Source organism: Chrysochloris asiatica, unplaced genomic scaffold (genome assembly GCF_000296735.1).
Source record: "Chrysochloris asiatica unplaced genomic scaffold, ChrAsi1.0 scaffold00120, whole genome shotgun sequence".
NCBI classification, from domain to species: Eukaryota; Metazoa; Chordata; class Mammalia; order Afrosoricida; family Chrysochloridae; genus Chrysochloris; species Chrysochloris asiatica.
Window position 1 is genome coordinate 1140833 of NW_006408638.1, and position 13826 is coordinate 1154658.

The window sequence follows — 13826 nt, forward strand, 5'->3', positions numbered from 1 at the left end:
AAATATTTTTGAATGCTGGAGGTTTGGAGAGGGAGAGAATGACCTGAGGTTGTTCAGGAGAAGCCATACATTTCTGGTGGAGGAATTGGTCATGGGAGGAGGAATCCGTCTTCCCTTTATTATGATGGTGCATAAAGAGGGTGCCATTGGGACAGGTATTGCTATTGCAAGATGGGGAGGTTAGAGGCAGAGTCAGGACTTGAGAGGTGTCTCTGAAGTGGAAGTGATGGCCTTTTGCTGAGGGAAGGAATGGAATAGGAAGATAGGAGAACGGTTTGAAGTAACTGTGGTGGAAACTGGGAAAAGGTTGCAGAGTGATTTCCAACTGAGGCTGTAAATGTGAATTGTTGGCAGGCTGGATCCGCATAACTGTGCAGATGTATGTTCATTTTTGAGGCAAGACTTCACTTATTTAATAAACATGAAACTGGGGTTTTGACAGCTTGATAGAAAAGGTGAAAATTTGTGATAACTGAGAAGGATGGAGTAAAGAAATCACAACAGAAGCGATGATGAGCCAGGAGAACAGGTGTGGTGAGTATACCTCGGGCAGTGAAGTAAGAGGGCTGGAAAAACAAGAAGGTGTGAACAATGGAGAATATTCTGAGATTCATTTTATGATGTGAGGTGCTTATAGCTTATGCCAAGGGCCAGGATTAGCCAAAGGATAAGGTAGAATGGGAATGGAGGTCATCTGAGTTGAGGGAACTGAAGAACTAGGGAATCAGGGTGTTGTAAAGGTTTGTTCTCACTATGCAAAATGAAGAAGGGTTCTGTTAAAGAAAAGATGACCAAGCCAAGTGCTAGAGACAGTAAAGGAAGAGTCATACCATCATTTTAAAGTAATAGACTCAAAGCTTACTCTATTTCATGAGTTTGTTCACTGTACCAGCCACCATGTTGGTAAAGCATGGGCTACCTACTATGGTTATTTTGGAGAGATGACTGGATAAAACTGTGATTAGACCTACAAAAAGTTTTATATCAATAAAATGTAGGCTTTGAGAGAGCGGGACTTTGGGTATCTTTTTGACTATGGCATCCGATCAACTAGAATAGTTTCTACGTGTTTATTTTTGTTGAATGCTTGAATAAAGTTTACAGTAGCTCTTGCTGCTATATGGTACATCTAGTTTCATCCTATTGCTGATAGGAGGTACATTGCCCAGAAACACTCTTCCAAGTTTTCTCCTTTATTGGATGCTAAATCTGGACTTTACCTCTCCCTCCTTCCTTCCCCTAGTTATCGCTTCTCTCACTTTACGAAGATTCAGAGCCATCTGCCAGAACCTTGTTCATCATCTTATCCACTTGAAGAATCTCTTGGGATTTAGCAGGTTAATGTGCTGGACTGTAAAGTCAGTTTGAAACACTGGCGGATCAAACTCACCAGTCGCTCCTCAGAAACCCTATACAGGTTCTCTGTGACTTGGAACCTTCTCAACAACACTTTACCACAGCTTTTGGTATGGATTGCTCCTCAATGTAAAGAAAACAAAAATCCTCACCACTGGACCAATAAATAACAGCAAGATTAATGGAGAAAAGATGGAAGTTATCAAAGACTTCATTTTGCTCAGACCAACCATCAACACTTTTGGAAGCAGCAGTCAAGAAATCAAACAACATATTGCATTAGGCAAATCTGCTGCACGAGACCTCTTTAAAGTGTTTAAACCAAAGTCAGTTTTGAGGAATACACTGTGCTTGCTCCAAGTATGGTATTTTCAGTAACCTCACATACATGCGATAGTTGGACATTGATGCACTTGAATTACGGTGTTGGAGGAGACTATTGAAAGTGCCATGGGCTGTTAAAAGAACAAACAGATCTGTGTTGGAAGAAGTGCAGCCAGAGTGCTCCTTGGAGGCCATGGTGGCCAAACTTCATCTCTCATACTTCGGACATATTGTCAGGAAGGACCAGTCCCTGGAGAAGAACATCATGGTTGGTAAAATGGAGAGTCAGCGAAAAAGAGGAAGATCTCCAATGAGATGAATTAGCACAGTGGCAGCAGAATGGGCTGAAGCATAGCAGTGATTTTGAGATTGGCAGAGGACTGGGCTGTGTTTTGTTCTGTTGTGCATAAGGTTGCTTTGAATCAGTACTGACTCGATGGCACCTAACAACAACAATTCTCCAAGGTTAATGCTTTACTCTGGGCTTTTTATCTAATCACCGTCTGACTTTCCTCTGCAACCTGTTATCCTGCTCTCTTATATAGCAATTGATTCCTTTCCACAGATTTTCTTGGTTGTCGCTAACAGTTATTAGAGTCCTGGTGTGGTGCCATAGGATAAGCACTCAACCTCAAGGTTGGTTTGAACTGCAAGATCAGTGGCTCAAACGCACCAGCCCCTACTTGGAAACCCTATGTATGGTCGCTATGAATCAGAACCCATTCGATGGCACTTAATAGCAATAACAAACAATAGGGATAGGGCTGATCCACAAACTGGTAATAAGAAGCTACTTCTGTGTTAGAATTTAAACTGTTGTCTTTAGTCTTTCATCCTTTCTACTTTCTAATATCCTTTTCTTTACTGCATTTTCCTCCTTACTTCTTACCACCTTGAGTTTTAAGCTCTACACACAAATATATGAACTGTTAATGAGTATGCTGCAATTGTAGGGCTTTTCTGTGATCCTCATTTTATTATTTATCTAACAAATATTTGATTTCCTACCGTTGCCAGGCACATTTCGAGATACTGAAGCTACTGCAATAAATAAAACATACCCAAACTCCTGTTCTCAACTATTTTGCTTTCTAGAGATTGAGACTGATATTATGGTGTGTGTGTGTGTGTGTGTGTGTGTTAGATCCTGGCAAGTACAAAGGAGAAAAATCAGACTAGCAAAGAGGACTTGAAGTACAAACTGATGAAGATGAAAGACGACAGCCTTCAGTATGGGATACACCTCAAAAAAACAAAAAATCCTAACAGCTGGACCAATAAGCAACATCCTGATAAATGGTGAAAATACGAAATTGTCAAGGATTTAATTTTACTTGGATAAACAACCAGAACCCATGGAAACAGCAGTCGAGTCAAATGACAATGTATTACAATGGACAAATCTGTGAAAGATTTCTTTAAAATTTTCAAAAGCGAAGTTGTCAGTTTGAGGACTAAATGTGCTTGACCTAAACCTTGGGTGTATGCAGGTGAAAGGTGGATGATGAATAAAAAAGACTGGCAGAATCGATTTATTTGAATTGTGGTGTTGGTGAAGAATATTGAATAGAGCATGAACTTTGAGAAGAATGAAAATAATCTGTCATGGAAATATGCAGCCATTATGCCTTTTAGAAAATGGCAAGACTTCGTTTCACATACTTGGGGAACAAGAAGAAACAAGCAATGGAAAAAACCTTAATAAAGTAGCAGCTCAGCAGAAAAGAGGAAGGAACTCAGTGAAATGGGTTTAATACAGTGTCTGCAGCACTGGGTCAAACTTAGCAATGATTGCGAGGATGGCGCAAGACTGGGCAGGGTTTCATTCCATTGTTCTTAGGGTCACTGTGAGTTGGAATTGACTTGATATCACTTGACAACAACAGGGAGATAAGCAGTTTCAAAGTGGAAGGGATTGCTATTTAAATAGAGTGACCAGGGAAGATCTCAATGAGGAGGTGACATTTAAGTAAAGGTTTGAAGGAGTTGAAAGATAGTGAGTCATGTATCTGTCTGGGGGATGAACATTCTGAGCAGAGAAAAGAGTAAATGCAAAATTCCTGAGGTAGGCGTGTGTCTGACATATTTGAAAATCAGTGAGGAGGCTGGTCCTCATCTTGTTGACCTTAAAGTAGCATTTGGCATTCTTTACTCCATCTGCTTTTATAAGTATTCTTTGTCCTTTGCCTTTGGAGACAAATAACCTGAAGGAGGTGACCTGACCTGGTTTGAGCTTTCTTGGCATTATACCTTCATGCAGGTGTTCTCTGTACTTCAGAATAATGTGGAATGTTAAGTTACACACAATTGTATTGTTAACCTAAGATGTCACTAGAGAGCCCAGCATAGTCTAAATTCATGTATTTTAAAGTTTGATTCTTGAATTATCTGCAGTAGTTTTCCAAGATGCTTGTTAAAATGCACCAATGAAATTTTCAGTTTTCTTAAAACTTCTTCATAATTCTTAAGACGTGTGATTTTTTTCTGTGTCCATTTAGGAAAACTTAGGCCTCCTAAATCAGAACCTCTGGAGGACAGGGCCAGGGTATCTGCCTTTTACAGAGCTTTTCAGCTGAATTTGATCTGCTGGTTTGAGTTGAAAATGACCATTGCAGTGACTGTTGCCTAGAATTGGGAAACTACCCAGTGGTTAATTTTGGTTAGGATGGCTATACTTTCTAACCCTTCAGCAGTGACCCCCACACTTCTGGTTGGTCAGCAGAATTGCTGCTCCTTTGCAAAGTTATAAGGATAAGTCAACAAGTGTTGTTACAGATGATAGAAATCTTTATTAAACAGAAATATAAAAATATATGATCCTATTGTTTCCTGACGTAGCCTTTATCTAGGTCTGTACACTCCTGACTGTAGTGGTTACGAATCGGGCTCTGAACCGCAAGATCAGCAGTTTGAAACTACCAGCTGTTCCGCGGGAGAAAGATGAGGTTTTCTGCTCCTGCAAAGATTTACAGCCTCAGAAACCCTGTACAGGGTCACTATGAGTCAGAACCGACTCAACGGCACATAACCACCATATACTCCTGAAGGTGGTGTTTCCATCTAACTTTTATCTGAAGAATTCCTTGTTCTTTGATTTACTCCATATCAAAATAGCAGTTTTGGTATCCTCAGGACTAGAATCATGTTCCTTTTAAATGATTTTTTAATTTGGGTAATAAAAGCCTTGGGCTTTTATTAAGATTTTCCAATGAAATTGATGGAAAAAAAACCCTTGGTGCGACTTTCCTGGCCTTTTTCTCACCATTGCAATTTCCAGTTTTCTTAAAACTCATGATAAATAAGACTTGTAATTTTTCTGTGTCTATTGAAGAAATTTATTACGATTACCCATTTGGATTACCATAACATAGTCACCATAACCTTCTGAGCTGAGCTCTCTGCTTTGACTTAAACCGGCCCATTCTGGTCTCCTTGGAAGCCATTATTTGGATTGGACCAAGGTACCCTTTAAAATTTGTGGAGGTGGCATCTGATCTCTAATTTCACAAGGAGAAAGGAGAATCAAACTCAACATCAGCCTAAGGCTAATTCCTATGAGATGGGTCAGATAGGCCTCTATTCTCCAACCTTCTTTTCCAATTCTAATACCAACCATCACTCCCAAGGCACTTTCTACTTCTCTGCTGGGTTCAATAATTGATTGCAATGGCCACACAAAACTCGCAGACATGTATGTATATGGGATTTTCTAGGAAATTTAACAATTCAGAATCAGAAATATTCAGGATCCAGTTTCTAAGCCATGGATACTCTTCTCAGCCATGCCCACAGGCACACCTCTCTTTGATCCTTGACTTCTCAACCACATGGCCCCTTGGCCTGTGCCCTGTTAGGGCAATATAGTAAAGCTCTTTTAACTGACAATACATGCCTTAAAGGTGCTCCATTCTGACAGTGAGCCTCAGCTCTAGCTCTGTGTGTTGGCAGACCTAGCTCCCCAGACAAATGTCTGGGAGGTGCCCCACTCTGCACACTTGGTGTTTTTGTGGCAGGAGCTGGAAGTCTAGCACTCTATCTTATGTGTTCTTGGTGCTGCTGCCTCTCTGTGACTTCTCTGTTGCTTCTCTGGTGTCACAGCTCTCTGTCTTGACAGCACTTAACAACAATTAATTTTATTAGTCTTCACTGTGGTGTGCCTGTAAACTGTTTAGAACTTGCATTAAAATATGGATTGAGGTTGACAAATGACCCTATCATTACAACATTCTTGCCTTCTTAAAAATCAGCCTCTTGGAAAACTGTATCACAGGAACCTACAATGCCCTAAGGTTGTTTTTCCTTGATATGCTGATCATTTTCTGACTCACACTTTAGCTTTCCTCTCTTAAGGACTAGTGAGCATGACATCTGACAGAGACTGTTGGACATAGATTTCTTTGACGAGTATGTGAACATGCACGTTCAGAAGGCACGGCAATTTGGCACATTTGTTGTAAGCTTTTTGGAATGCAGGAAGTGTGAGGTGAAAATGCCAGCATGCTCTTTGACATAGAAGCTCAATCTGTGTGCCAGTATAGCACATGAATGTGAGTTTGCTTTACAAATGTAAAAATGGTGTGTGCAGTGTGTTTGACCTCTCTAACTTTACAAGGCGGTGGGAGCAGAAGCAAGAGAGTCAGCCTCAGCCACCCAAGACTGATTCCAGTGTGGCAGCTGTCAGGTGAACCTCCATCCTCCAGTGTTACCAATTCTGGCACTAACCGTCCCTCCCAGGGCATGCTCTGCTTCTCTGCTGGGTTCAATAATTCCTTATACCGGCCAAACAGAATTCACACAGTATTCAACGCTGATGGGGTTTAGAGAATTCACAGGTTAGAATTCAGGATCAGAAATAATGCAAGATACAGTTCTTTGATCAGGACAGCCTCTTCTAAACAGTGTCCACAGACATGTCTCTCTCTGACCTTCTGAGGCCTTTGGCCTCTTCACTGCTTGGGCAAGTATTAACCAAGTTCTTTTAGTCCTGCTAATTAAGTGCCAGCTAATGCTCTGTGGGCCAGCAAACAGCTTACCAAGTGCCTGGAGGCACCCCAGTGTGTCATTCAGCAAGTCTCTTACCTGACACACTGAACTCTCTGTGGACCTAACATCCCACTGTCTCCTGCTGCCACTGTCTCTTTGCTATTTTTTGTTGTCTCTAGTGCCACAGCTCTGGTCCTGGATTGAAGAGGTTCAACACAGGGATCTCGGGTCCAAAGGATATGCTCTACTCCTGGCTTTTCTCTCTCGATGGGTGTGAGAGTCCCCTTTCCAGCTTCCGGAATGGTTCATTTTAAGTTTATATGACTGTATGGAGTACTGGTATGGTGTTGTAGGATAAGACCTAGACCAAAAGGTTGGTTTCAGCCACAGGGTCTGTGGTTTAGTCTCACCACCTGCTCCTTGGAAACCCTAATCAGGGTTGCTATCAGTGGGAGCCAACTTCATGGTTAACACTAAACAGCAGTATGGCAGTACTGACCAGTTCCTATGTTAGGGTTTCATATACCTCATTTGCATGGCTCTAGTAGCATATTGGTTACGAATTGGGCTGCTGACCTCAAGGTTAGCAATTCGAAACTACCAGTGGTTCTGTGGGAGAAAGATGAGACTTTCTGCTCCTGTAAAGATTTACAGTCTCAGAAATCCTATGCAGGTTCACTATGAGTAGGGACCCATGCCACGGCATGTGATCACCACCAGCCCCAGAAGGATGCCACGTCCCTTGTTGACATTATTAGCAAGCTATCAAATCCCCTTGATGGGCCACTATGCAGAATCGTACCCATTCATTTGGTGTCCTGGTGTGGCATTAAAGAATAAGCACTGGACTACTAACTGAAAGGTTGGTGGTTCAAACCCATCAGCTGCTCCTTGGAAACCCTATACAGGATCGCTATGAGTCATAACTGACTAGATGGCACTTAACAACAACAACCCAGTCATTTGATTGGAATGACAAAGACAGTATTAAGAGGGCCATCTTAAGTAATTCAACAGGACCATAACTGGTAGAATCCTGGTGTGGCGCTGTGGGTTAATGCCCTGGACTTGCAAAGTCGGTTTAAACTGCAAGATTGGAGGTTCAAGCTTATCAGCTGCCCCTCAGAAACCCTGTACAGGGTCTCTTTAATTCGGAACCGACTGGATGACAATTAACAACAAACAACATAACTGATAACTTAAAAAAGAGCAAGTAGAATGCTTCTCGGGAAGTGTTTACCATCTGCCAGAATGTCTGGTGCCATCAGGTTTGGCATGGTGGGCTTTTTCTGAATTGAAGCACCATGTTGTCTTTCCTTTCCTGTTCAGGAATAACTTCGTTCAGTGTGGCGCTTTATGCTGAAATGCTGAGGCCTGTTTAGGTGCTTTTCTATAAAATGATGGAATGCTTGAAAATACTATTAGCTTTCTAATATAAAAGATGAATTTAGATACAGATCAGGCATGTCATGATCTCTCTAGACTTGTCTCACCCATCTCCTTATTGTACTTTATCCTCAGTCATATTACTCATTAGAAGTTGTCACCTTAAGTTCACACAAACATGTTCCCCCACCACCGCCCAACACACACACAGACATGCACCTGGAAAACACATAGTCGCTCTTTAGATGTACGTTCAAAGGGCACTTTCTCTAGGGAACGTACCCTAACTTATTTCCTCTACTTTTATTTCCAATATATCTGGACCAGTTGCTCCTGTCCTGGGTTCCCACGGGTGCTTTACTTCTCCCTTTGTAACTAACTATATTGTTTGTTAAAGACTTGCTGAGTATGCTATTCAGTAGATTGTAAACTGTTCAAGAAATACAAGTCATCATTCTTATTCATAACCGTAACCCTGGTACATAGCATGGAGTCTGTCATATAATAGATTATCAGTCAATATTTGTGGAGTTGAACTGAATTTGAATCATCTTGTCTATTTATTTTAAAATGCTCTTTAAATTCATCTTTATTTTATGCAGGTTTGGAAGTCAAACATTTTCCAATAAAACGATAAAAGTGCACTTTAAAAAAAACAAACCGGTCTTCATAAGAGGCACCTTTTTTAACCATTAGTGTTAAGTGCTGTTGAGATGGCTCTGATTCATAGTGACCCTGTATAGGGTTTCTGAGGATCAGCCGGTGGGTTTGAACCGCTGACCTTGCTATTAGTAGCGCAGTACTTATTCTACAGCACTATACCAGGACTCCTGTCATATGTAGCAGGTTAGCTAATTACTGTAAAAGAATCAAAGCAACTACTTTGACCAACAGTGAATACATAAGTACTAAAAAGCCCCTACTAGACTATAGGAGTCCTGGTGTGGCGCTGTAGGTTAAGCACTGAAATGTGAATTGTTAGGTTGATGGTTCAAATCCACCAGCCTCTCCTCAGAAACCCTAGACAAGATTGCTATGAGTTGGAAATGACTCGAGAGTACCTAATAATGACAACAACAAGTAGACTCAGCTCTGTAAAAGGCAGGTATCATGGAGTCTTCAATTTAGAATCTCCATGCATCTTATGTGGTGCCTTGTTGTTGTGGTTAAGTGCCATCGAGTCAGTTCTGACCCATAGGATAATAAGCACATATGCTGAACTCATTCTGTGTTAAATGCTATTAAATGTGAATTACTGGAAAAGTTACAAATCTTTTTTTGTTGTAAAATTTTCTTTAATACTGCGTTCTACTTTTGAAGTCCAGGTTCTAACTATTCTTCCTAGTTGTTAAGTGCTATTGAGTCTTTCCAACTCATAGCAACCCTGTTGTTATTGTTGTTAAGTGCCCTGGAGCAACCCTAGTAGAACAGTTTAAATGCTAACTATATATCAAAGTTCAGAAGAATGAACAACTTAGTTTTAGAAGAAATACAACCAGAATGCGTGTCAGAAGTGAGCATGGTAAGACTTTCAAAAATCTCACTTTGGATGTACCTTCAGGAAAGACTTATTTCTGACATTTGGTAAAGTAGAGGGTCATCAAAGATGAGGAAAACTCAGTGTGATGGGTTGATACAGTATCCTCAACAGTGGGCTCAAATATATCAGATCATGGAAAGCGTGTAAGCCAACTTGATGGCAACTAAAAAACCTGCTAAGTACATTTACTGATAAGGTATTTTGTTATCTAGAGGATTTCAAAAGGTAATATCCTCTGGAGTATGCAGTCTTAAAGGGAGGCAATCCATCCCCCACAAGGGGAGTGGAAATTCTTCACTATTATTAGGGTTATGTTCCTCCAAAAGGACCACGGTACATACATAGATGTGCATTGTATCTGTGGTGATTAAACTTCAATTTAAGGGTTGGTGATTAGGGAAAAGTAAGTTTTAACACCCCGTTATTGTTATTAGCTGTTGTGGAGTTGTCCCCTGAGTCATTGTGACTCCATGCACAATGGAGTAAAATGCTGTCTGGTCCTGCACTCATAGGTTTTCATTGGATGATTTTCAGAAGTAGTCTGGAAGTTCTGCTAAAACCTGTTAGCATCATAGCAGTGAACAGGCTTCCTTCCACTGACAGATGGGTAATTACTATGCATAAGGTATAATACCTGGGAATTGAACCTAAGTCTCCTGTATGGAAGTTGGGAATTCAACCATTGAATTACCACTGCCCCCAACACTACATTAAAGAGATGCCATTGAGGGGTAGGGGTGGGCAGGGAACTGAAAACACTGTTTTAGATATAGTATAGATTTGTAATTCTTTTTTGGCATATTTGTGTGTCTTCTAAATGAATTATCTATGTCATTACAGGATTCCATTATACCCATTTCTTTTTCAGTTAATCAATGAAATTTGGGTTGCTTATTTTTGTGGATGTATACCAAAGCTTATTCAAAGGTGGTTGCTGCTGTTGACTGCTGTTGAGTCGGTTCTGACCCATAGTAACCCTGTTTAGAGTTTCTGAGGAGAGGCTAGTGAGCTTGAATCGCTGACCTTATGGTTCAAACTGAATTTGCAATCCAGAGCATTAACCACAGCACACCTCCAGGACTCCTGGGCTGAGTCTTAAAATTTGAAAAATTTCATTAATGCAATCTATTACCTTTACTCGGACTGCAAGATCAGTTTGAACCACAAGGTTGGAGGTTCAAATCCACCAGTCACTCTTTGGAAACCGTATACAAGATTTCTTCTGAGTCAGAACAGACTCTGTCACTTAATGACAACATTACCTTTATTCAGAATATGATGCATTTGACCTCTAGAAAGGAGCTCTGGTAGCGTAGTGGTTACGAATCGGGCTGTGAACCTTAAGGTCAGCAGTTCGAAACTACCAGCCGCTCCGCAGGAGAAAGATGAGGCCTTCTACTCCCGTAAAGATTTACACCCTCGGAAACCCTGTACAGGGTGGCTATGGGTCGGAACCGACTCAATGGCACTTAACAACAACAACAACAAGTAGCTCCCAAAGACTGTTTGTAGGATATTTTTTAAATTAATGATGCTCACTATTCTTTCGTTTGTTTTCAAAGATTCAAAATGAGGACAAAAGGAACCATGCTGAAAAGCCAATCACTCCTCCAGTGCAAGAAGATTCCAAAAAGCCAAGTGATCTTTCCAGCTCTGCTTCCGATACCAAAATAGGAGAAGGCGATAGACAGCCTAAAGAAAGCTTTTTCCAGTTTCTTGGTAACCTCTTCAATATCTCAGGAAAATCATCTCTTGGTGAAACCAAACAGTCTTCTTTCAAAGATGACCATGACAAAACTGAGAAAGATTTACCAAATCACAGTGACTCTCCTGAGGAAGGGGTCAAAAGGGAGAAGGAGATTATCAGCAGCTCCATTGGAGCTCAGCCGCTTCCAACAGAAGAACAGGATTCCAACTCAACTGATCCCTCAGATGCTTTTTCTTTGGATACAACACAAGACAGTGAACAGGAAGCTAGTGATTTGCTAAAGTAAGCTTAAAATTTAATTGAAAATTTAAAATATCAACTTTTTTGGGTCTTAGTTTCAATCTTCTTAATTGAAGAAGTTGGAGAAAGCAGTCTTTAATGTTCCTACTAAGCCAATTGCTGTTGAATTGATTCCCATGCATGGAGACTCCATGCTTTTCAAAGTAGATCTGTGCTGTATAGGGTTTTCAATGATTGATTTTTCAGAAGTAGTTTGGTAAATATTTCTACCAAGTCTTGTCAGGATGGCCTCAAACCTCCAATGGGTTGGTTAGCACATTACCCATTTGCACTGCCCAGGGACTCTGTAACATTTACTATAGTCTGAAAAATCATGTTACTGTTTACCATATGGGTAATGTGTGCCCTTTTTACCTGTTTTAGGGATCAGTACTGATGCCTGTTAAGGTTGCGGTAGTACACGATTTATTTCTACTTGAAGACTTCTTTGATTGAGAATGCTGTGTTTTGTCTGAATTCCTCCTGTATTTGGACATTTCATGTGCGCTCAGTATATACATTTTGGGTACAAAAATGGTCCTGAGTTTTGTATTCTCTTTGTGGAATTAAGTTAAAATGGTTTAAAAATGAAATAGATTATATTCATGAAGCTAGCCTTAATAACTTACCCTACAACTCTAAGAAATTGAAATCTTACATGAATTAAGGAGACAGTCCACCCTTTCTCTCTTTTTGATTAGCAAACAGGCTCAAACTTGTTTTATCATTTCCTCAAATGAGTTAGAAGGAATATCTCGTACTTGAGAAATAGATATTGCAGTGTTGAGCCCATTAAACATCTTATATAACATAAAAGGATTCATTCATTCTGTTTTATTGATTTTAATTTTACCTCTGCCTGAGAATTTACTGTTTGAAGAGGCTATCAGTAATACTGTAGTCAGGATATAGATAACTTATAATCATATAGTTCTTTATGATTTTAAAAGTGTCTTCATGTGTGCTTTCAGTTAATTAACTCATAGTAAGCTTGTGAGATAGGTACAGACCCATGTTACAGTTGTGAGAAATGTAATGCAGATACTTGAGAGTTTTGCCTGTCAAGGATGATTTAGTGGGGACTTGCTTTACAGCCCATGGCCATCGAGTCACTTCTGACTCATGCTGACCCTATAGGACAGGGTAGAACTGACTCATGTGTTTACCAAGGTTGTAGCTCTTTATGGAATTATACTGCCACATCTTTCTCCCAAGAAGCAGCTGTTGGATTCAAACTACAGACCTTAAGCTTGGCAGCCAAACACTTTTAACCACTGTACCACAAGCATTCCTTGCTCTACCAGATGTTGACATGTACTGGTAAAGCTACAGTAATTGAAACAGTGTAATTTGGATATAATATTTACTAGATAGTGTGGCGCTGTGGGCTAACGCGCTGGACTGCAAAGCCGTTTGAACTGCAAGGTCGGTGGTTCAAGCTTACCAGCTGCTCCTCGGAAACCCTATACAGGGTTGCTATGGGTCGGAATCAACTCGATGGCACTTAACAACAACAACAACAGAATAGGCAGTCTAGAAAAAGACCTTTTTATATTTAGGAAGTGAACACTTGGATGTGATGCATTGCATGTTCTTATAGGAAGGAAAATTTGTTAGGGGAATTGGTTAACAATTTGGAGGAAAAAATATAAAGCTTATACTTAACTCAAACCTACAGCACTAAAAAGAGTTGTATGTGAATTGTTATTTTAGTGACAGATGATTTTTCTCAGTCTAATAGGATTGGGAGATATCAAAGAAGAGAAGATTGCCAGATTGGGTATCTCCCAATTTTCAAACCCCCATATGTAAACAACATAAGCAAAGATAAGTTAAATTGTCAAATGGGAACTACATGCAAAAAAATGACAGAAAAAATGTTTTAACTGGATGATTCAAATAAAAGAAATATTAATTGCTAGTAAAAAAAAAAAAAGGATAAAAAGTTATCCTCAATAGAAATTAAATCATGGTGTGGTTCTGTAGAATAAGCCCTGAACTTCTAGCTGCAAGATCAGTGGTTCATACCCACCAGATGCTTTGTAGAAACCATATACAGGGTCATTATGAGTTGGAATGAACTCCATGGCACTTAAAACAGAAATCAAGGAAATGCAAACTAAAATGAAGATTTTTTTTTTTTCATCCTCTTGAAATTGATGACATGGTAAGAAGTGATAACTGATTAATAAGACTAGCTCTCATATATACTCTAGGACTAGGAGTAGGGGTTGTAACTTGATTGTTGTT

At 40.1% G+C, this 13826-nt stretch overlaps 1 protein-coding gene across 1 annotated transcript in view; it reads left to right on the top strand.

Moving 5' to 3' along the window:
* The window catches only part of LOC102821967, a 178795-nt gene that overhangs the window by 45912 nt on the left and 119057 nt on the right, over positions 1-13826 (top strand). The window contains exon 3 of the mRNA XM_006868594.1: positions 11152-11579. Within this exon, the coding sequence (XP_006868656.1) occupies positions 11152-11579 (428 nt within the window). The remainder of the gene's footprint in view (positions 1-11151; positions 11580-13826) is intronic.